Raw genomic sequence first — 23,998 nt, 5'->3', positions numbered from 1 at the left:
GAGCTAGCTAAGAGCGTTGCTGCGCTAACCCGAACTGTGCAGTCTTTACAGGTTTCCACCCCAGGGAAGATCCAGCTGGCATCCGGACCGGAGGACATCCCGTGGCGTCGACCAAGGAGGACCCCACCGGCCAGAGGAAGACCCAGTGACCGATACAGCGAGGACGGACGACCCATCTGCCGCCGCTGCAATCAACCCGGACATATGGCAAGGTACTGTTCTTTAAACGGGCACAACCTGGGGTAGAGGGCCAACCCCCAGGAAAAAGATCACCAGGCCCATCGAACTGGCGCGACAGATATGTGGGAGGACGTCCAGTCTTGCCTGTGGTACTGGATGGCATTCCCATGAGTGCCCTACTGCACACCGGGTCACAGGTCACCACCATCCCGTACGTGCTCTTTAAGCAGTACTGGAATGACTCGGATATTACCCGCTACCCTGACGACGACTTGAGTATCATCGCCAGCAATGGCCAGCCCGTGCCACAGATCGGATTTAAAGAGGTGACCATCAAAATCGGTAGAGTCGAACTGGCAGCACAGGGACTGATTATTGTAGACATTGACAAACACGAGAGTCACCCAAAGATAACGCTAGGAACTAATGTAATTGAAAATTGTCTTGCAGAGGTGATTTTCCTTTTACAACAGGTTGCCAAGAACGCCAGCTCCGGCGAGCAGCGAGTGCTCCAGAAAGAGATCCGGGCACTGATGCGACGGCAACAGGTGGAACTCTCCGGCGGTGAGATTGGTAGCGTAAGAATGTGTGACCCTTTCCCTATTGCCATGCCCCCAAAAAGTGAAATGATGATTTGGTGCCGGGCAGCTATTGGTCCGAGAGGTAGGGATTACCAGGCAATGGTAGAACCAGTTTACTCAGACAGTAGGCCCACCATTTTGACAGCATGGGGGGTGGTTAATGTACGCCATGGGAGGGTGCCCGTTCGCCTAATAAATATCGGGAAGAGGGAAGTATACCTACCCCGGTATGCCACGCTAGCCAAATTATATACCATCAACCAAAACTCTATACAGTCTGTGGAACCCTTGCCTCCATCTCACCCGGAGGAAGGTAACGGCTCTAAGAAAGTAATGGAGGATTGGTGTCAGCAACTACACTTGGGAACTGACTCCACTCCCTCCCACCAGAAACAGGGAGTCTACCGGGTGGTTCAAGAGTATGAGAGAGTGTTTAGCAAACACCCGTTAGACTTCGGGCGAGTTAAGGGGGTAGAACACCGCATCCCCACGGGAGATCATCCTCCCATAAAAGAGAGGTATCGACCCGTACCCCCTGCACATTACCAACACGCCAAGGGGATGCTTAGAGACATGAAGGAGGCTGGGGTAATCCGGGATAGCTGTAGCCCCTGGGCAGCCCCACTAGTTTTAGTCAAAAAGAAAGACAACACTATGAGGATGTGTGTAGATTACCGGAAAATCAATCGTATCACACACAAGGATGCGTACCCTTTACCAAGGATAGAGGAGTCTTTGGCTGCTTTAAGATCTGCTAACTTCTTCTCTACCTTGGATCTTACTAGCGGGTACTGGCAGGTTCCTGTAGCAGAGGCGGACCGGGAGAAGACCGCATTCACCACCCCGATGGGACTTAGCGAGTTTACCTGTATGCCGTTTGGACTTTGTAACGCACCCGGAACCTTCCAACGATTAATGGAGTGCTGTCTGGGACACAAAAACTTCGAGACGGTCCTGTTGTACCTGGACGATGTCATCGTATATTCCAAGACTTATGAGGACCACCTGAAACATCTGGCGGAAGTGTTCGAAGCCCTGGCAAGTTACGGCCTGAAGGTGAAACCCTCTAAGTGTCACTTCCTGAAGCCAAAGGTGCAGTACCTGGGACACGTGGTGAGCGCTGACGGAGTGGCTCCCGACCCTGATAAGATCACCGCAATTAAGGAATGGCCAAGTCCCTCCAGTATAAAGGAAGTGCGGCAGTTCCTTGGGTTGGTAGGCTATTACCGCAGATTCATCCCCGGTTTCACCAAAAAGGCAGCTCCTATGCAGGACCTCCTGATAGGCCAGTCCCGGAAGGCCAAGAACCAGAAGCCGCCCTTCAAATGGGAGGAGCTGGAAGAAGAGTCCTTCCGCCAGCTGAAGATGGCCCTCACGGGGGACGAAATCCTGGCGTACCCGGATTATAGCCAGCCCTTTATCCTCTACACCGACGCCAGTAACATCGGGCTAGGAGCCGTACTGTCCCAGATCCAGCAGGGGAAGGAACGAGTAATCGCCTACGCCAGCCGAAAACTGCGACCCACCGAAAGGAACCCCGAGAATTACAGCTCATTTAAGCTAGAGTTCCTGGCCGTAGTATGGGCAGTCACCGAGCGCTTTAAGCATTACCTCGCTTCTTCCCGGTTCACCGTGTACACGGATAACAACCCGTTGACACACCTGGACACGGCAAGACTCGGTGCCCTGGAGCAGAGGTGGATGGCCCGTCTGTCCAACTACGAGTTCACAATCAAATACCGGGCCGGACGCTCCAATACCAACGCGGATGCCCTGTCCAGGATGCCCAACCTGCCGGACGAAGGAGAAGATCCGGAGGGACTGGAAGAAGTTGAACTCCCTGCGTTCCACCGTCATGGGACTATCCAGTATTCCCACCGGGTAAGGAGTAAGCAGGCTGCTACGTTGAACCCCTTACCTCACTACAACTGGGCGGAAACGCAAGACAGCGACCCTGCCGTCCGACTGGTGAAGGAGATGCTGACTCGCCCGGAGGCTTGCCTTGAACCAGACGCTCCGGAGGAAGCCAAACAACTATGGGCAGAGAAGAGTCGACTGTTCCTTTACAAGGGGAAGTTGTGCCGCAGAATGGTTAACTTCCGGACGCATGAACTACTCTGGCAAGTAGTGGTGCCACGAAGAGACGCAGCCATGGTGATGGAGGCATACCACGACGGAGCTGGACACTTCGGGTGGAAGAAGCTGGAGTTCCTGCTGCGCGAGCGATTCCACTGGGTAGGCATGAGGGGAACCATTGAGAAGTGGTGCAGAGACTGTGGCCCGTGCAACCTGAGAAGGAAGGACCGTGCCAGCCAGAAGACTCCCCTGCAGTCCATCGTCACCCGGCAACCGTTGGAACTGGTAGCCTTGGATCATGTAAAACTGACCCCAAGCAGAAGTGGCTACGTCTACGCGTTAACCATCGTGGATCATTACTCCCGGTTCTTGGTTGTCGTCCCCGTCAAGGACTTAACGGCTCAAACAGCAGCTAGAGCCTTCCAGCAGCACTTTTGCCGTCCACACGGGTACCCGGACCAAGTGCTGACGGACCAGGGACCTGCCTTTGAAGCGGAGGTCTTCCAGGAATTCTGCAATCTGTATGGCTGCCGGAAGATAAGGACGACACCCTACCATCCGCAAACTAATGGACTTTGTGAGAAAATGAACCAGGTGGTAATGGATCTTTTAAAAACGTTGCCCCTGGAAGAACGCAGTCTGTGGCCTGAGAAGTTGCCCGATCTGGTGGACCTATACAACCACATCCCGGTAGGTTCCACCAACTGTACCCCGGCTTACCTAATGAGGGCAAGACCTGGTAAGTTACCTGTTGACCTGGAAATGGGAGTCCTGACACCCGAGGACACTTCACCAGAAACAGACTGGGACACAGAGAGGCAGCAGCAGTACCGGAGAGTACAGGAGAGCGTGGAGCGAAGTCTCTGTCAGGCTAGGGAAAGACAAGAGAAAACTTACAACCAGTATGCTCCCGCTGTTCCCCTGGTACCCGGAGAGCAGGTCTTGAAGAGGAAGAGACGGCTCCACAAGTTGGACGACCAGTGGGAAAAGGACCCGTACACCGTACTGCCCTCAAGCCACGAGAACCCGAAGGTTTGTACCATCAGTAAAGACGGAGGGGAAACCACAGCTATTGTATCCCGGGACCACCTGAAGAAGTGTCCCGAACAACTGAGGAACCCTGAAGAGGAACAAGAAGACCATCGACCCGTAGAGGAAAGGGAAGATATGGTTAGTACTGTACTCGGGGACTTCCCTCGGTCTTGGACTCAAGTCAATGGTGCAGTTGTGGTACCCGTACTCACCTTCCTCCAACCAGCATCCCAAGCACCTACGGAGCAACAGGTAGAGCTGGAAGAACAGCCGGTCCAGGAGGCAGAAGACCCCACACCAGCAGACCAGGAGGATCAACCCTCTGCTTGCAGTGAGCCTGCCATATCCCTAGTGAGCCAAAGAGTCGGTAGACAGCTGCCCAGTTTACCCTTGACAGCTCCTACACCCTGTAGTTCAGGGCTAGACAGTCAGCTCCGTAGGGCCACTAGGGCCACTAGAGGCCAGTTACCCGCACGTTGGAGGATTTGAAGTGTATAAATTGTTTTATTTATGTTTACCTGTGTATTGTTGCTTGTGTATAATTTTGTGTTTCTAGTTATTTGTAGGAGTCCTTGGTGGATTTACCGGGAATCCTTGTACATAGTTGGAGCGTAACCCAGGACGGACTAAAGACTGTTAAGGACTCGGGGTAGGACAAACCCCTACCTGGTTACGTCTCCCTGTTTTGGTGAAATGGACACCTTGCTTTTCTTCAAAGACTGCACCCGGTTACGGACATGCCGTAACCATCTTTATATGTTTTTCTTATTGTATTATTATTGTTTTTATCTTGTTATGTTTTTCTAAAATATGTTTAGTCCCGGAGTACTAAATTTCACTAGGGGGGAATGTGACACCCCAGGGGTCTGGTTGCCACAGTGATAGAGATGTTATGTCTGAGAGCAGGTGGGAGGTCCTTTGGTCAGGGATCCTGTGCATGCCACACCTCCTGCCCAGTCTTGGGAGGGGAAGAACTTCCCCTATATAAACCCGGGGCTGAAGCAGGGTTAGGAGTCAAGGAGAGTAGAGACAAGAGACAGTCATAGGAAGAAACAGCTGGAGCTCAGTGGGAGCAATACTACTACGAGTCAGGGGCTGGCAGCTGCAGAGCTCGCCCTGACTGAGAAGCTTTCTTACCGGACCCGGCGTCCGAGGCTGTGGGGACTAACTCTTACCCAGCAGCAGAAGCCGACCGGCAGGGGATTTCAGGTCCTCAGGCCCAGAAACCCGAAGGCACGGTCACACGCGTGGGACCAGCACCGCCATCGTGGAGCGGAAGCCAATAGAACGCCCCGAGTCACCGGCCATACGGGTGAGCACCACACGGTACACTCAGGGACGTGGGCTACTTATATCCGCTTCTAGCAAGGTAGCCAGAAGAGTACAGTCAGTTTGGGAGGCCTACAACTCCACCTGGCCAGGGGAGATCCCATCTGCTCAAGGACTGACCAGGCCCCGTTCGCTAGCAAGTACTCCGGGAGGGTCTATCGTTGTTACCAGTAAAGACCCTGAATTACACCGCACCGTCTCTGAGTGGTTCCTGCTACCCCCATCTTCCACGTCGGCTGCCCTGAGGCCATACCCCTCCCGTTGGGGGTTATACTATCACGCTGCACAATTCTACACCGGCCTCAGCGGTCTGCCCTGCAGCGGCAGCTCCATAGCTGCAAATCAACGGGTGGCGTAGTCGACACTCAAATAACATCTATCAAGACTGCCACACACTGAGTTTGACTCCCTGGGCACGGACCGGGTCCCCGCCACTCGGAGACTACAACCCTCATCTGATCCGGTTCCGGGTAAGCCCCCGTGCGCGAGACGCTGCGCGACACAGCAGGCCCAGGGGCGCGTCAGGTGCATGGACGGATTCCTCCACAAGAGGCCCTCACAGCATACACACACCTCCACCTTCCACCTCAGACCACCAGAGGGAGCCTGGATAGGGATATAAATAGGGAAGGTGGAGCTAGGCAGTTCAGTCTGGAGTAAGTCTGAAGTCCAGTCTGTGAGAAGTGCAGTCTGGAGAACAGTTTCCTCAGGGGACAGAGCTAGTTCCAGTCTGTGAGAACCCAGTCTGTAGAAGGAAGCCTGTTGAGAGGAGCTCCTGCAGAAGCCATCCTGCAGTGGAGCACAGTCCAGACTCAGAGAGCTCAGGTTAGTGAGCCTAAGGCGTGCCGACGCCATAAGAGCAGTGAAGAGTAGCGAGGTCTGCTGCCAGTGTGAAGCCTAGTCAGGGCCCTGAGCGGCCGAAGGCAAGTGGAGTAGCGAGCTACATAGGGGGCAGAGGAGCTTAGCCAGCTCACCCCAAGACCATATACCAGACACCGGGTCCATGTCTGCAAGGATCTCTAGGACCATCAGAAACAACCGGAACCCCTGGCGAACTATATGTCCCAGGAACACCAAAAGCTGACTGATATACCAGGGTCAGGAGTCACTGAGGCCGAAAATTCCAGGGAGCGTGAACTCCAACAGAAGGCCCTACCACCAGGTCAGCCGGTGCAAGACAGAGACCAAGTTAGGCCTAGCTCCAGGCAGGTCATAAACTTACTAGGAAAAGGCAAGAAACAGGAGGCCCCACACCCACTCACTGGGGAGAGTCCTGATGTGCACCCCTCACCCTACAGTGCTCCGGATTGTGCCTTGAATACCACCAGTAAAAGGTTTTGAAGTGACTATCATGTCTGTCCCTGTTCTTACTCTGACCCGGCTGGGTCACCTCTGTCCTGCATCCCTGCATTCCCTCTACCTGCGCTGCCCTGAGGCCCAGCTCCACCTGTGGGGAGCTACACCATCTTAGCTGCCGGGACACCGGCCTCAGAGGACTGCTGCAGCACTGGTGGTCCTCACCAGAAACCGCAGGTGGCGTCACAAACATTCCCCTTTCCCAAATAAACTTTCCCCCCTTCTTTTTAAGAGTGACCCCAGGGTATGGGCCCGGGATATATATATACACATACACACACACATACATATATGTATGTATGTATATATGTATGTGTGACGCCTCTACTCGAAAAGCCCTTTATTTTACCCTGGGAGATGGGGGACTCGGAGTCGGGTCCTGTGATGGAGAGATGGGGTGCAGCCGTGACCCGGACCCGACCCGTGCTCAGGGCCGTCACATTAAAAGGATGGTGTGGGCTTATCCGGGTTGAGTGGCTGATTTACGACTACGCCACCTGTGGCACCTGGTGAAGGCCACCAGCGCCGCTGCAGTCCGCTGAGGCATGGTGTTATGGCGGCCAAAGTTATTACTACTCCCCACAGGCGGAGCAAGGCCTCAGGGCAGAGGGACAGGATGGAGGGGGTAGTAGTAGAGGGAGACGGGCGCCGCGTCGTGCGGTGTAGCGCAGAATAAACAGTTCGGAGGCCATAGGGGTGAACTTCCAAGGCTTTACTCACTTTAAAGATGGCAGAAGGAAGGCGATTCCCTGCTCCCCACGGAGTCCTGTGGTCACCAGGGACGGGGGTCCGACAACTTCCGAGTAAGTCCAGCGTTCAGTCGGGACCCTACACCAGAGTGTTCCTGAACTACAGACCGAATCCTTTCCTGTCCATGTGTGTGCAAATAGGCCGGGTCTCCCTCTGAGCTCCTCTCAGAACAAGGGCACGAGTGGCAGCTCCGCTCCGTCCGATACCCGGTGGGATCCTAAGGGCCTACCGGGCTTTCCCGACCAGGACATGGAGTAGCAAGGTCGGGTGTCGGGGGCCGGTACCCCTCTTGCAGCTGGACTCCCTCTGAATATATCAGCATGGCAAGGACAGGTGGCGTACACCGCTCCGTCTGCATCCTGCCTGGGATCCATTTGCTGTGGAGCCACACTCTTAAGCTCCGGGCCTTCTTGGTCCTGGTTCTTGACTGGGTCGAGGCATTCCTTGTCTACAACCTACCCCTCGTCCCAAGGCCGGGGCACGAGGGCTGTGTCTCCCTCCGATGCAGGCCCACACAGGATCTGCGCTCCGGGAGGGAGGTCACAGTGCCAGACTTGACTAACACTGTCAGTCAGAGAACGATCAAAGAATCAAGAGCCAAAATGGCTTTTTATTAAATATGAAATTTAAAGTGTAACTAACTTGTAAGTCCTCCACCCTCACCCACTAACTGGTTCCCCTAACTCTTGGTTCCCCAGTCTCCCTGTAACCAGGGGAGCAGCACCTAGTGCATACTAGCCCCCTCTGGTGGAGAAATGTGGTGTTGGATGCAAAGGTTGGGTCACGACTATCACACTGTTCTTACCTCAGAGGAGGAACACTACACTCCATTAGAGAAGTGCAGCATCCCTGTGGCGATCGAACCCTCAGAGGCGCCACATATGTATTTATTTTAGCTATTTATAAGAACACAGGCAGCCGGTGCTTTTTGTGAGAACGGCTCTATTAACTTCAAATGGGAACGCTAGTGTTTCATATACAGCTGAACATAGCACAAGCCTTGAAGACAACCGATTCTCCAAATGAGGACCAATCAACTCATCAGTGCATGGTCAGAAGGGGCATAAAGCATGAAGGACATATAGACAGGGATGTTCATAAAGGTACAATATGTCTTAATTGGATAACTCTTTTTTAACTTTGATCATGATGGAAGAAAAAAACATCATAAACAATATGTAATATTCATTTGTAAAGTTACTCAATTTTTTATGTATTTAGAATATCTCAATCCAAAGTCACACGATGCTTTTACTTTGCTAATACCAGATACAGTATGTCCTTTCTTCTTACACAGACATATAGGATGTATATTGTACAACAGTCTTGACTATGAATAATAATGAAATCACCTGGAAAGGTTTGTAGAGGGATGTGCGCTTCTGTGTGATGACCACTGCATACAAGAACAGCATCAAAAATGGCTGACTCCTGTTCACCATCCTTCTCAGTGATTACCTCCCATTGTCCAGTCTTAGCAAAGTCTGGTCGCTTCTTGACACTACAAACTGAGGTCTGAAATAAAAAGGTATTTCAAGTAACGCACTTTAAACCTTTAGGTTTTCCTTTGCCCGGGGTGCTGATCTAGCCCTGTATCTTAACATCATAGTCAGGGCATATTAGCTTATTTTAGCCCTGTTGGAACCCAGAGAACATCCTCCATCAGCCCCCAACCTACCCTAGCTAGGACCCTTGAAACACTGAAATAAGTTCCCTTTTGATAGGGGATGTTTTCATTACAAATATATCTCTACATGAGTAATTGCATCTTGTATACTACTACTACTTAAGGTAGGTTTATATGACCGATTTCTCCACCTCTAAAAAAAAATGGTCCAATTATTCTGATAAGACTTTGATCAGGATTTGATCAGAGTGGCATCAGTTTTTCTATGACATGAAAAAAAAACGTTTCTCCACTTTCTCCATTCTGTCAGTCCATGAAAATCGGACCGCACCCAGATGTCATCCAAGTGCTATCAGATTTTTTTCACAGACCCATTGCCAATTTTAATACTTGGATAAAAATCGGGCTCGTCTCCGATTTTGTATACAGATCTGGTTAAAAAATCAAACCATGAGCACAGCCCCATAGAATACCATAGGTACGAGTGCTATCCGTAAAATCCCAGATAGCACTCGGACGAGAAAATTGGTCGTATGCACGAGCTCTTAAAATTAGTATGGTCATAGTGGTATTGTCTACCGTCCACAATGGCAGCCTGTGTGGACTGTGTAAGGCTAGTTTCACATTACGCTTCTGTCTGGCATAAGTGATCAACAACGCCGAAAAAATAAAGTCAAACACAGTCCAAATCTGAGGACTTTGGATTGTGTTTCCTCATTATACTCAATGGCTCCTTAAGATTCTGTTTCTCTTGGCTTTAGATGGAAATCCCTGATGGAGACGTCAAAGAAGGGAGAAATTTTATGTGAAACTGCAAAGTGATGTTAGGGAGTAAGTAATCTCCCTACTTGTATATCAGTGGTGGTTAATATTCTACATTATGGAGTGCTCCGATACTGTGCGACCCTTGACCATGTCAGACGGCCTTATATTATATCCAGCCAAGTGTGTAACAAGGCGTTGATATAGATACACATGTAAGGCTTATTTATACAGCCATATTTGTTATCTGATAAAAGCTCTGTGTTATCTCTGGTCTGCCAGGTGAGTGCCAGGAGTGTTCCTCCCTTCCTATCCAAGTGTTGGAGCCGAAGCTAAACACCATGCTGACTTTGCTTAACTGCTGAATAAGGGTACGTTCTCACAATATTTTTTTTTAAAGTGGGCTAAAATGATGAGTTTTTCAAGTGTAAACCGCTTCAGGAAACTAGAGATTTTGAAAGGTTTTGTTTACATTTCCCAAAGTATTTTGTTAAAATATTTTGTAAATGATTTTTGGGTGTTTGAGAGTTTTTTCAGCTTTTTGGGTGCTTTTCTAGCTTTCAAATTGACTCTCATTGTAAAGTATGGAGCGTCTACCAAATGCAAAACACCTGAAGAGGGGTCAGCTCAGTTCTTTTAACTGCTCGGCGTTTTTGTAAACCTGAAGCGGTTAGAAGACCCTCAAAAGACTGAACATGTGAGCAGTAAGTTGTTTCCATATAGAAATTATTAGGAAGATTCTTTAAAAAAAAATTTGTGTGCACATTTTCATGCATTTTTCAGAGTGAACCTACTAGAAAGCCTCTCGAAAAAACGGTGTGAACCTACCCTTACGGTGACTTCTGCTATGAAGGACTCTACTACACATGGCCTTACCCTAAAATTGTCTTTATTCATTATTGTAAGAAGCTTTTAAAGGTGCCAGAGTTAGTTGTGCTAGCCCGTACGACCAAGACATCTTACCTTGAAGCGGATATATTGAGTCAGCTGGAAATGTTCAGCATAAAGTCTGAAATACCGAAAAATCTTAGAATTGTGCATAAAATTTGGATAATCATCTGGAATAGGGAAATCACTGTAACACATCATCTCCTTGGAAGTGTTAATAATGACAGATTTATATATACTCGCTCTGCCCGCCTCAGGGTTTTCCTGAATAAACAAGAATTATAGAAGATATTGTATACATTTTTCTGGAAAAGGACTGTGTTAGGAATAACTAACATACTACTTGAAACTAACATCGAATCTCCATAGTCCACCAATGTCTTCAGTTCTCTCAAAACAGGTGGGTTCTAGACCCTCCTCCAAGCAACTCTTAATAGCTACCAGACCGCTGGCTCCAGCTCCGATCACAGCAACTTTTTTTCCCATGGTGGCGGCCTACAAAATAAATAGAAAACTACCATTAATTTAATATAACATTTTCTAGATTTAACATCACCTATTAGTGCATTACATGTACTAATCCAAGGACCAAAACAGCCAAAGTGCTGGAAATCAAAATGTGACACAGCAGTGCAGTGATGGCAGAATCATAGTGTGCACCTGCATAGACCTGATCCTTAGACCAAGGGAAAAGTAGAAGGAAAGTGAGAGACCAAGAAGAGAGGAAGAACAAAAACAGAGAGCTGGAGGAGAATGGTAGAGTTGGATCGTAACAAAAACAAAGATAGAGACTGGGACAAGGTAAGGGATAATGGGAATGATCATTAATATCCCAGACGATCAAGGTACATTGATGTTTTATTATACTGAATAACAGGCGTGTCATTAGGAGTTATACAGATCAAAGGCTGGGGGCATTGTATCACTGCCTGCCCCCCTCTCCTGCTGTAAACAGGTAATTGAAGCAGGTTTTATAATGGAAAGCAGACATGGATTGTTTATACAGAGTAATTAACAAGTAGCTGACAGTTGTTGAAAGGGCAACCTTGACTGTGTACAGCCTTAATAGAGGTGCTAATCAATGCAACTGAAGAAATCTGCCCCTCAGGCAGACAATATGGCTCCACATCAGAGACCTCACATGGCAAGGGAAGTACAATATTTTCCATGCCATATCTATAAAATCTAAGTTTGACACAATCCATGGAGATATATATAGGATGAGAGGACATATTTGCATCTGTGGGTAAAATTGCAAGGGTTTTTTTGTAACTGACAACCCACAGGATAGGAGCGCAATATCTCCCTGAATTATGGATACCCCATATTCATGTGTGGTATGTATAGAGTGCTTGAAGGATGTTTGGCAAGATGATGCCACTATTCTTTCTCCAGGAGGTTCAGCGGAAAAATACAACCCACAGCAGAAACATGGACTAAATCAGGATAAGAATCGAATCTAAATCAGTTGTCCCCCTGTTACCTCAGTCGAGGGAGGAGTGAGGGGGTCCGGTAGACCCTTTAGAACATTTCATCAACCAAATATCAGGGTGAGAAGCAACGAGTATTGCAGATCTATCCATAATTCCCACGGTGTTCTCCTCTGGCAGAAGCTCTCGCAGATCCAATTTGTAAGACATACAGTACAGACCAAAAGTTTGGACACACCTTCTCATTTAAAGATTTTTCTGTATTTTCATGACTATGAAAATTGTACATTCACACTGAAGGCATTAAAACTATGAATTAACACATGGAATTATATACTTAACCAAAAAAGTGTGAAACAACTGAAAATATGTCTTATATTCTAGGTTCTTCAAAGTAGCCACCTTTTGCTTTGAAGACTGCTTTGCACACTCTTGGCATTCTCTTGATGAGCTTCAAGAGGTAGTCACCGGAAATGGTTTTCACTTCACAGGTGTGCCCTGTCAGGTTTAATAAGTGGGATTTCTTGCCTTATAAATGGGGTTGGGACCATCAGTTGTGTTGTGCAGAAGTCAGGTAGATACACAGCTGATAGTCATACTGAATAGACTGTTAGAATTTGTATTATGGCAAGAAAAAAGCAGCTAAGTAAAGAAAAACGAGTGGCCATCATTACTTTAAGAAATGAAGGTCAGTCAGTCCGAAAAAATTGGGCAAACTTTGAATGTGTCCCCAAGTGCAGTTGCAAAAACCATCAAGCGCTACAAAGAAACTGGCTCACATGAGGACCGCCCCAGGAAAGGAAGACCAAGAGTCACCTCTGCTTCTGAGGATAAGTTTATTCGAGTCACCAGCCTCAGAAATCGCAGGTTAACAGCAGCTCAGATTAGAGACTAGGTCAATGCCACACAGAGTTCTAGCAGCAGACACATCTCTACAAAAACTGTTAAGAGGAGACTTTGTGCAGCAGGCCTTCATGGTAAAATAGCTGCTAGGAAACCACTGCTAAGGACAGGCAACAAGCAGAAGAGACTTGTTTGGGCTAAAGAACACAAGGAATGGACATTAGACCAGTGGAAATCTGTGCTTTGGTCTGATGAGTCCAAATTTGAGATCTTTGGTTCCAACCACCGTGTCTTTGTGCGACGCAGAAAAGGTGACCGGATGGACTCTACATGCCTGGTTCCCACCGTGAAGCATGGAGGAGGAGGTGTGATGGTGTGGGGGTGCTTTTCTGGTGACACTGTTGGGGATTTATTCAAAATTGAAGGCATACTGAACCAGCATGGCTTCCACAGCATCTTGCAGTGGCATGCTATTCCATCCGGTTTGCTTTTAGTTGGACCATCATTTATTTTTCAACAGGACAATGACCCCAAACACATCTCCAGGCTGTGTAAGGGCTATTTGTCCAAGAAGGAGAGTGATGGGGTGCTACGCCAGATGACCTGGCCTCCACAGTCACCAGACCTGAACCCAATCGAGATGGTTTGGGGTGAGCTGGACCACAGAGTGAAGGCAAAAGGGCCAACAAGTGCTAAGCATCTCTGGGAACTCCTTCAAGATTGTTGGAAGACCATTTCCGGTGACTACCTCTTAAAGCTCATCAAGAGAATGCCAAGAGTGTGCAAAGCAGTCATCAAAGCAAAAGTTGGCTATTTTGAAGAACCTGGAATATAAGACATATTTTCAGTTGTTTCACACTTTTTTGTTAAGTATATAATTCCACATGTGTTAATTCATAGTTTTGATGCCTTCAGTGTGAATGTACAATTTCAAAGTCATGAAAATACAGAAAAATCTTGAAATGAGAAGGCGTGTCCAAACGTTTGGTCTGTACTGTATCTGTGTTTTACACATTTTATTTATTTTTTTTGCCGGTATGTATGAATTATTATTTTATCTTTTGTAACCTTTTTAATTACTTTACTTTTTGTATATTAAATCTAAAATTTAATAAGCTTGTTCCTTGCTGCTCTAAATGTACCCACAAATCCTGAAGAGCATGAGTATAGCTTGGTGTTAGCCAGTGTATGCTAGAGTGCAAGAAGAATACCCTTCAGGTTGGGAAAGTTGATGGTGTGTGTGCGCTAGTGTGTGACCCAGGGCAGGCATCTCGCTGGCCTATAAAAATGGCGAATGAGGACAGCTAAAAGTATAGTGTGGATGTGGGAAGTGAATATGGTGTGCTTAGCTCATGGTCAGGTTATTATAAAAGGTGAGTGGACGAATGAATATGGAAACTGGAGTCCCCTTTATAGCAGCGTCTGAGACGCAAGTGGTGTTTATAAAAAAAATCCTTTATTGTGTCAAAGGTTAAAAACAGCAGCAATGATTCACACAATGGCCGTAAAAACTAAAGGGGAGGACAACACATATCGGGTCTTCAGGCTTTAAGAGCTGTTTTTAATCTTTGACACAAAGAATTTTCTATGAAGATGTGAGTGCCGACTAGTGGCTGATCGTTCCCATTTGTTACATTCATTTTTGCTATGTGCAACAAGAAACTTGATACTTGCAAAGATATTTGAATTTTTAGAACAATCTGTCTATTACTAGCACCATCACTCCAGAGTAGTTCTTGCTTTGCCAGTTCTGCCTTTTGCTTTGAATCTATCCCCCTAAATATTGTATTCTGATAAGAAGGTCATTGAGTTGACTGAAACATCATTTAAGGTGGCTGTCAGGTGAAAATAAATTCTCATATCCACCAATTAGACAATAACTTGTTGATCAGTGGGGATCCAACCACTTGGACCAGCACTGTTTTTCAGAATGGGGTATGACAGTTCACATGCTCGACCTCTGCTGCATTCCCTATGTGGCTGCCGAATAGTGATCTGTTTTTCTGCCCACCCTATAGAGAATGAATGGAGCAGCTGTCAGGCATCCAACCTGTTGCTCCATTTTGTAATAGGAATAAAAAATCCTGTAAGTGATCACCTATTCAATGGCTAGGTGATAACTTGTTTTCACCAGACAACCCCTTTAAAAAAGGGACTGTCAGCACAGAATAACTGTTTAAACTAAGTGCAAGCACTCGGTGCTTCACGGCAGAGCCAATCATTTATATACACCTTTCCATCTGCTTTTTTGGAAATATCTCCTCCCTTCTCTGGCTCTATGAGGCCGGAGCTGTCAAAGATAGGGGGGGGGGGTAGAGATTGAGGGAAAACAAGCAGGTGGGATGGTGTATATAAAGGATTGGCCGCACCGTGAAGCACCGAGCGGCGGGACTTAGTTTGATCAGTCATTCAGTGCTGACAGTCCCTTTAACAATTGAGCGCTTGCTTGCACAGATGTGCCAAGTTCTTTGTAACTGTGATCATGGGGTAGGACCCTGCTCATGCACAACCTATTGGAGAAGTGCAGCAGGACATACATCATAACATGCTACCTATTCTCTACAGAACCACACTTTAAAAGGCATTCAATGTTTACATACATGTGGTTCTGCCACAAGTTTAGGGAATATAGTATTTGCCTTGAGAACACCAGCTGTTGTAGAGAGAATTTTTTTGGCCAAGCAAATAAAGATAGCAACAAAACGTTGCAGAATTGTAAGCACAAGTGTACACAACAACCAAACAAAATACCCACAAAATAGTTGAATATACAGTCAAATATTGAACCACATGGAAATCGCCTACGGGATAGCCCCTACCGGCCTGCGACTCGTTGCTGCAGAAGGGACTGCTGCTCGTTTACAAGAAGCTGTATTACTTGCCTGATGTCAATAGTCTATGTAGTGTAGATACCTACAAATGCTTCCTGCTTCTGTACAGTGAGGACTTTTCCTATTTAACCCTATACTGATCTGCGCACAATTGATTTTTACACAGCATGTACAGAGCTTCCAGCCATTAAGCTGTTAAGAGAAAGTGACGAGCAAGAAAAAGGGAGTTTGTATCCCCATTGAGGCCAATGACAAGCAGGCAGTCTGCAGAGGGGGCCTCCTGCCTTCCTTCTGTAGAAAGTGGTGAACAACAACCTTTCACATACAGAACAGCGTGCAGATAACTATGACACTGAAGGGTTTATCACAGCGCAAATAGAGTTTGCTCTTTGTACAGTAAAGATTCACATTCATGGTCATGTCAGATCCACAATAAACTTTGCTCTTATCCAAACCAGGTTTCCTTTGACGGATAATCTAATTTTTTATATTGTAAATGGGCTTTTTAGCCTGGTTGCAGTTTTCTCCTTTTCTAAAATTTCAGTGTGCAATTTTGTATTTTCTGCCATAAATGCCCCAATTTTAAGATGCAACCAAAATACAAATGCTGAATATAAGTGGCCTAAACACATACCTGTAACATTAGAGAACAAGATCAGAGGAGTAATATATGATGCATGTGTGAAAACCATAAAGGGCACGGAAAATAGGAACAAGTTCTGTAATATTCGAAATTGGGTACTTTCAGGTCTCACTTAGACTAATTATTTTTGATCATAGTCTGATCTGAGTGTCAGTTTCTCATCCATGGAGAGGATAAAAAAAAAAATATATATTCCACCTTCTCTTTTGACAGTTCATGAAATGCGGACCGCACCGATGGCAGATTTTTTTTCACGGACCAATAGATTTGCATTGCTGATATTGATCAGACCCTTGGCTCAAAAAGCAGACATGTCGCCACAATTCTCCATGGACGGCTAAGTCTAAAAAAATCAGACATGTGAAGTACCCGTGATCATCTCTAGGGCCAGACTGACATCTGTGAAAACCACTGATTGCATTGAATGAACCCCAAGACTATAAGCAGAAAGTATATCTATAGGGGCAGTGAAAAAAAGTTACAGCACACTATAAACCACAATAGAAGAAATTGCTGCAATGTGCAAATGAGGATTTGAATATTTACACAAATGCCAAAGTCTTTTCCCAACTTGCATTTTACTTACCTGATAGTTGTGATTTTCTGCACGTTATGTCAGATACAGTGATCAGTGTCTTATATAGGGAAACATTTCCTTGCTGTCTAAAGTCTAACACAAACAACTCTCCCTGGCCAACACTATCAGGTTCTTATCTCATAGAATATCATTATGGTTATTTTTAATATTGGGTTCAAGTGAGTGAATCCACTTATCAGTCTTGCAGGCTGTGGTGAAGTGAGGGTAGCATAGAATGTTAGAGTTGGAAGGGAACTCAGGGGTCATCATGTCCAACCCCCTGCTCAATGCAGGAGTCACTAAACCATCTCAGACTGTCCAGCCTCTGAAGGAGACCTCACATGGAAGCCTGTTCTACTCATTGATCACCTTCACTATCAAAAAGCTTTCTAATATTTAATCTGTATCTTCTCCCAGTTTCATCCCATTGCTTCTAGTCTTTGTGCAAATGAGAATAAGGCTATGAGCATACGAAGGGTTTTTACTGCACTTCCGTCACAGAAACACTGCGGAAACGCTTAATAGGTCTGCCAGCTATAGCAATGGTAATCCGGATGTGCAGCGGAAATTTCCGCACAGGATTACCATTGCAGCAGAAAAAAAAAAAACGCAGCATGACCATTGTTCGGGTGTTTCCTCCGTGAATTCGCGCCCGTTGACTTGAATTGAACCACAGCAAAACCGTAGGTATAATATTTATACCTGCGGATTTGCTCTGTTTCAATTAAAGCCAATAGCCGCAGATTTGTGGCGAAAACGCAGCGCGGGTGGTACTCAAGTCGGGAGAGGAGGACTACTACTCTTCTCATCCGACCACTGCTCCCGCTAATAACAGTGAGAGTGTCACGGCTGGGGAAGGGGAGGGGGGGGAAGCAGTAGTCTGCTCTGCTAAGCCGGCATGCCCTCGGTAGTATATAAAAAAAAAAAAAAAAAAAAAACACATTATAGTCACCTGTCCGGCTCCAACCGGTGTCCTCCTGGTCCTAGTCCCTGGCGATGTTCTCCTCCCGGCGGCACACTGCGGGGAGCGCGCTCACTCCCAGCAGTGTACTGCGCTGCCAGGACCTGCGGTCACGTGAGTAATCAGCTGATCACTCACATGACCTCACCGTGGAAACATTCTGGCCGTCTCTTTTATTGAAATGGCGGCAATAAATTTACTACGCAGTTAGTAATGGGGGTGTCTTATAGACGCCCTTCATTACTAACCTGGGCTTCACGTCTGCCACCAAGACGAGGCTGACGTGAACCCCAACCCCACCGCTACAGGAAGGTGGGAAGAGCAGAGACTAAGTGCCAGATTTGGGGCATCTTATGCGCCATTTCTGGGACTGCTGGGGGGGTGATATTAATAGTCGCAGAGAGGGCTAGTATTTATGGGCCCTTCCCTGGCTATTAATATCAGCTTGCAGCGGTCTGTTTAACCTTTTCTGGTTAGATTTTATAGGGGGATCCCACGTCAATTTTTTTTTCTGTGGTCCCCCTGTAAACTAGCCAGAAAAGGCTAAACAAACAGCTGTGGGCTGATATTAATTTAAATAGCCAGGGAACATTTTTTTTTAGGCTAATGGCCCCTTCCCCGGCTACTGATCAGCCCCCAGCAGTTGACTTTCCCTCTGCTGGTTATAAAAATGACGCACTGTGCCCACGATCAGAACGTAGCAGTGCTTTGGACACATCTTTTGCTGTGACTAAAATGTTGCATTCTATTGAACGCAGGTAAATCCACGTGTTCACTGAACCATGAGGATTTACCACATTCAATACATTCTAGTGGTCAAAAATATGTTGCGGAGACTAGAGATTCCGCAAGAGAATTTGACATGCTGCGGTCCAGAAAGACGCTCCCCATGTGAGTGTCCACAGGTGATCTGCAGCCTCAGATATATGCATAGTGGACATCGGATTTCTAGAGATCCCATCCTTGATGCTATACCATCTGGCCACTGCGGGTTTGGCACAGTATAAACATGCAGCGGCTCCTGATCGTGGCGATGTACCCAAACTCACATATCAATTTCTGTACCGGACATGGTAGTCTCCGCTGCAGATTTTGACTGATGTGTCATTATATGCGGTGGATTCACATGTACTAAAAAAAAGGTGGAGCAAGGTGTCAGACCCTTTCATCAAACCCAAGAGTTAAACACAGAGCAAACACTATTTGAAGTACAAGACACATTCTTTAACCATTTAATTAACCAATATACTCACCCCAGTTCTGACGGTAATCCAAGGGGTTAAGCAATATTCCACTAAATAACTTTTAGCTCCAAAACCGCATCAAAAACGCATGTTTTTCCCTGCCAAGGAGATTCAGAAACTCAGGAAGTTTCTGCTTCAAATCCTGACCGTGAGCACATAGCTGTCTACAAATATCTGAAGGGATGTCCGTGTAGAGGGATTAGGTTTAGGCCATCAAGTCTCCTCTCAGTCTTTTGCAAGAGAAACATTTCCAAATCCTCTAACCATTCCTCATAGGAAATTGTAGAACGGTCACCATCCTGGTAGCTCCTCTGACATTGAAAAACTTGAGCAATGTCTTTATAAAATGTGGTTCACAGAACTGGAGGACAAATGTTAAACACATGGTCATCCAACCTGAAGAATGGACTGGTCACTGTTTGCTGCTTCACGACTTTCGATGCCTGAAAACCATTATTACAGCACAATTCCATGGCGCTTTATATGTTTAAAGGTGTATATATAACCAATAAGTACAATTTGAATAAAAAAAAAAAAAGAGTCAACGACTGGTACAGGAGAAGAGGGCCCTGCCTGCGAGGGCTCACAATCTACAAGGTATGGGTGAGGATACAGCTGGTCGTGCAGCGGTGTGGTGGAGCGAGGATTACTGCTGGCTTGTCGGAAGAGGTGGGTCTTTTGGGTGGTTTTTTTTTTTTTTTTACACTTCTTCGGTAGGCGAGAGTCTGATTTGTTGCGATAGTGTTCCAGAGCAGGGGGGGGGGGGGGCGCGTGCAGAGGCAGAAGAAGAAGAAATCTTGTATGCAATAGTGGGAAGAGGAGATAATAGGGGAGTAGAGAAGGAGGAGATCTTGTGAGGCTCAGAGGTTGCGTACAGGAGACTAGGTCAGAGACATATGGAAAAGACAGGTTGTGGATGACTTTGCATGCCAAGGTTAGGGTTTTGAACTGGAGTCTCTGGGCAATGGGGAGCCAGTGAAGGGATTGACAGGAGAGGCTGGGGATTATCAGGGGGACAGGTGGATTAGTCAGGCAGAAGAGTTAAGGATAGATTGGAGGGGTACGAGAGTGTTGGAAGGGAGGCCACAGCAGGAGGTTGGTGTAGTCAAAGCAAGAGATGGTGTGCACTAGTGTTTTTTGCAGATTCATGGTTAAGGGTACAGGAAATATTTGAGTTGGCAGGAAGTGGTAAGGGCTTGGATATGAGGTTTGAAGGAGAGATCAGAGTCAAGGGTTACCCTGAGGCAGTGAGCTTGTGGGACTGGGGAGAGTGGACAGCCATTGACTATGATAGGTCAGGTGGGGATTTGAGCGAGATGGTGGAAAGATTAATTCAGTTTTGTCCATATTAAGTTTTAGGATGCTAGGAGAAGATGAAATAGCGGACACATTGTGGGATTCTGGTTAGTAAGGAGGCAATATCAGGTCTGGAGAGGTAGATCTATGTGTCGTCACAGTCTAATAGCTTTCAGTATAACCTCTATGAGCTTTCACAGGCCAAAGGTGCAGATGGAGAAAAGCAGGGTTTGAAGAACTGAGCCTTGAGGGACACCCACAGATAGTGGGTGGGATGAGGAAGTGGTGTGTGGGAGACACTGAATGTCCGTCTGTTAGTTATGAGGAGATCCAAGATAGAGCCAAGTCTGTGATGCTGAGAGACGAGAGTGAGTCTGTGGTAAGATGGAATTGTCTGTGTTAAAGGCAGATGACAGGTTCAGAAGGAAAAGGACAATAGTGTCGCTTGGATTTGGCAGTTAGTAGGTCGTTGATGACTTTAGTCAAGGCATTTTCAGTGGAGTGGTGTGGTCAGAAGCCAGATTGTAGGCAAAGAGAAATCAGGAGGCGAGGTGGGAGGATAGCTCAAGACAGAAGTGCTGTTCCAGTAGTTTTGGAGGCATAGGGGAGAAGTGATCTGGGGAGATAGCCAGACAGAGGATGGGTCAAGGGATGGCGTGATCCAGGCATGTGTGAAGCATGAGGGGAAGACACCATGCAGTTAAGAGGTTACAAGAGACTCGACATATGCATAGCAAGTTGTTTTAACGCTGTTCATGGTTTTTTTTGCACATTCAGGAGGGCTTTAAGAAACACACACAAAAAGACCAGACTGACAGTGGATAACCTTAATTATGAAACATGTAGGCTTGTACCAGTTTTCTCCTGCTGCCACTTTATACAAAATAAAAGATACAAGACACTTATGGAGAGTGCCGCTTTATTTTATTGGGCCATCATGCTGTATGTAAGTGGGCTGTGTAGTCATCTTATATGCAAGTGAGCTGTTGGGACATCCTACTGTATATAGGGGCATCATACTGTATGATGCTCTAGTGGCATATTGTGTATAGTGAGTAGTGGGGACATCATACAGCTTGAAAGCACTGCACACCTAGTTAGACTGCAGCAGTTGCTAGTATCTTTGGAAACATGTAGTAGATTGCATTAAGATTCTGTTCTTAAGAATGGAGGTGATTAACAAGTAAATTTCAAAATTCTCATTACTTCAAGCACTTCTACATTTACTATTCTTGATTCAACCATTTAAGTACACCATAAGCATTAGGCTGCTCCTTAATCCCCCCCCCAGAGAACAAAAAGACAAATTATGCAAATAAGTATTTTATTATGTTTGCACAGAACTCATTACCAGAAGCAATGAAAACAATTCATAAGATTACACCAATATTGTAAAAAAGATATATCTTAAGGCAACATTCCCATGATGAGCATTGTGGGTTTTTGTTGGAGCTTGCATTTTTCAGAGCTTTTTCTTTTTACACGAGTTTCACTTAGAGTCTGCAGTGATGTCTTTTTAACATGTCAAGTTGCAAATAAGGATACTGGGTTTAACACTTCCTGGTAAGCACAGTGGGCATGAGATTGATAGATCCCATCTACTTTGCTGGAACAGGCTGCATTTTTTTTTTTGCAGTGACAATGGATAGCATGTCAAACTCACCAAAAGCTCAATGTGGGAACTTAAAAAAATTACTCCATTAAAAAGTGTTGACAGTGTCATCAGAATGATTAGATTGCATAAATGAGAAAGACCACCACAGCAATGATTCATAGTTATGTTCTATAATCTAGAGTATTGCAGGTTGTGTAGCATTTAATTAACATCTGCATGTGAGCTGCATGGTCTTATCTATAGTGCACTCTTAACCACTAAAAATGTTCTAGTTGCAAAAATTACATTATAGGATATTGCCATTTTCCAGTCTAAGTTCCGGATCCATTAATTTTCCAGATCTCTAGTTGCTATAATTCAATGTGAGCTACATTTAGTAATGAGTCCAAGACCTGTGTGTCCATCATAGGACCAGGACAGATGTAGGCACAAAAATCTGACGCAGTTGGACACTTTACTTGCTAGTCATGGTCTCCGTACACAAAGGTCAGTGCAAGTCCATTCACTCGTATTGTGCTGAAACGTAGCAGCGGCACCTAGCAAACTTTGGCTGCATGGTAGGCGACATGGCCAAAGTTGCCGTGTAGCCCCAGCCTAAAGGGCTATTGAATTACTGCAATCAGAGGTCTTGGAAAATTCTAATTCCTTTTTAAGATGCCTTACCTTGTATAATAACATTGAAAACTTTGTTAGGAACACCCTTTAAAATCTATAATTCGTAGTTATTGTAAAGGTAATCTCATTCAGCTAATGCAGTATCCCCAATTGGGAGCATTCAATGTCAAAACTACAGTGCAAAATATATCGAAGCAAAAATAATCAAGAGGCCAACAAGCTTAAAAACCAAGTTAAGAGATATGATAGAATAGCTACTGCTCAAGCTCCTTGTGTGCATTGGTTTGAAGATACGATCAAACTGAGTTAAAATGGCTTTTTTGGCATCTTTCCACTTCCCAGGCCCACTCAGGCGATACTGGTATGGAGTGCATGGCCCAAAGAACAACTCCCAGGCCAGCTTAGGATCCGACAAAAACAGAGTCTTCAAATTTGGCTTGCAGCCTATTTCTATTGCCACTTCATCCATATAATTCACATAGTCAACTTGAATGGTGTGACGCTGACTTTCAACATACCTGTATAAAGACATAGGGCACATCACTGATTGAACAATTCATTTTAACCATAATTGGAACAGTACACCAAAAAACACCCTTTTAAAATTCCCAATATGCCAGTTGTGTTGCAGCTGCTAAGTTAATGCAGACACCAGACCAAAATTGCATTTATTTAGTCAACTTATTTTAAAGAGCCATAACTGGTTATCAGAAGATGGCTTGTTTTTCATAGGACATGCTTTAGTTGACACCATTTTCCCATGTAATACACCCCCCCCCCCCCCACAAAAAAAAATAAAAAAATAAATAAAAACATTGTATACCTTGCCATTTACTGTCTTGTTTAATTTTATATTCATTGGACTTACGGATGTGACCAATATATGTTTAAGTTACCCACTTTAACAAGAAATAACCTAAATATACATGTTTGTCTTTGGGGGAGAGAATACCCCTTTAATGTGCAATAATCTAATAGAAATGACATGTTCCTTTTGTATACAACTGTATTTTTTTTGGTTTCTTGGCACTGTGCTGAAATGCATTGCTGCAGTTTTGGAAATTAAACAAAGGGATATCTATTAACAGGAAACCTTTTTGAGACTTTAAAAGCACTCGCATGGTGCAGGACTGGTTTGTGGGAACCAGTCAAAACTAAAGCCACCACCCATAACTGCAGTGCTTCAACCTGTATCTGAGCCACAACTTTTGTTCCATATATTTTTGGCATAAGGTGCAGTCCTGTCCAAAAGGGCATCTCTTTACTTGGTGCCTCTTCAGTCCCTATAGCTGCCATCCCTCTGGATTGATGACATGTTTCAAGTCATCCACGGTTTGCTGCAAATACTGTCTAGTTGAAGCG

At 45.9% G+C, this 23,998-nt stretch overlaps 2 protein-coding genes across 8 annotated transcripts in view; both read right to left on the bottom strand.

The window, feature by feature from the left end:
* The window catches only part of LOC141156750 (flavin-containing monooxygenase 5-like), a 51,963-nt gene extending 34,899 nt beyond the window's left edge, over positions 1 to 17,064 (bottom strand). The window contains exons 1-4 of one of the 5 annotated variants that reach the window (XM_073643093.1): positions 16,915 to 17,064; positions 10,936 to 11,076; positions 10,657 to 10,845; positions 8,657 to 8,819 (exon numbers count right to left, since the gene is read on the bottom strand). In XM_073643093.1, coding sequence (XP_073499194.1) covers positions 8,657 to 8,819; positions 10,657 to 10,845; positions 10,936 to 11,067 — 484 coding nt within the window. In that variant the 5' untranslated portion in view covers positions 11,068 to 11,076; positions 16,915 to 17,064. Of the gene's footprint in view, positions 1 to 8,656; positions 8,820 to 10,656; positions 10,846 to 10,935; positions 11,077 to 11,241; positions 11,360 to 15,609; positions 15,894 to 16,914 lie in introns of those variants that run through there. The other 4 variants (XM_073643095.1, XM_073643094.1, XM_073643096.1 and 1 more) reach the window with 4 other exon arrangements.
* Positions 17,065 to 21,713: 4,649 nt separating this feature from the next.
* The window catches only part of LOC141156749 (flavin-containing monooxygenase 5-like), a 36,492-nt gene continuing 34,207 nt past the window's right edge, over positions 21,714 to 23,998 (bottom strand). For all 3 annotated transcript variants that reach the window (XM_073643088.1, XM_073643091.1, XM_073643089.1), the window contains exon 9: positions 21,714 to 23,154. In XM_073643088.1, the coding sequence (XP_073499189.1) occupies positions 22,809 to 23,154 (346 nt within the window). In that variant the 3' untranslated portion in view covers positions 21,714 to 22,808. The remainder of the gene's footprint in view (positions 23,155 to 23,998) is intronic.

Source organism: Phyllobates terribilis, unplaced genomic scaffold (assembly GCF_046119375.1).
Source record: "Phyllobates terribilis strain yellow unplaced genomic scaffold, ASM4611937v1 Scaffold_8__6_contigs__length_399053987, whole genome shotgun sequence".
In the NCBI taxonomy this organism is placed as follows: domain Eukaryota; kingdom Metazoa; phylum Chordata; class Amphibia; order Anura; family Dendrobatidae; genus Phyllobates; species Phyllobates terribilis.
Note: the sequence above shows the minus strand (reverse complement) of the source record. Positions and strands in the feature narration are given on the sequence as shown.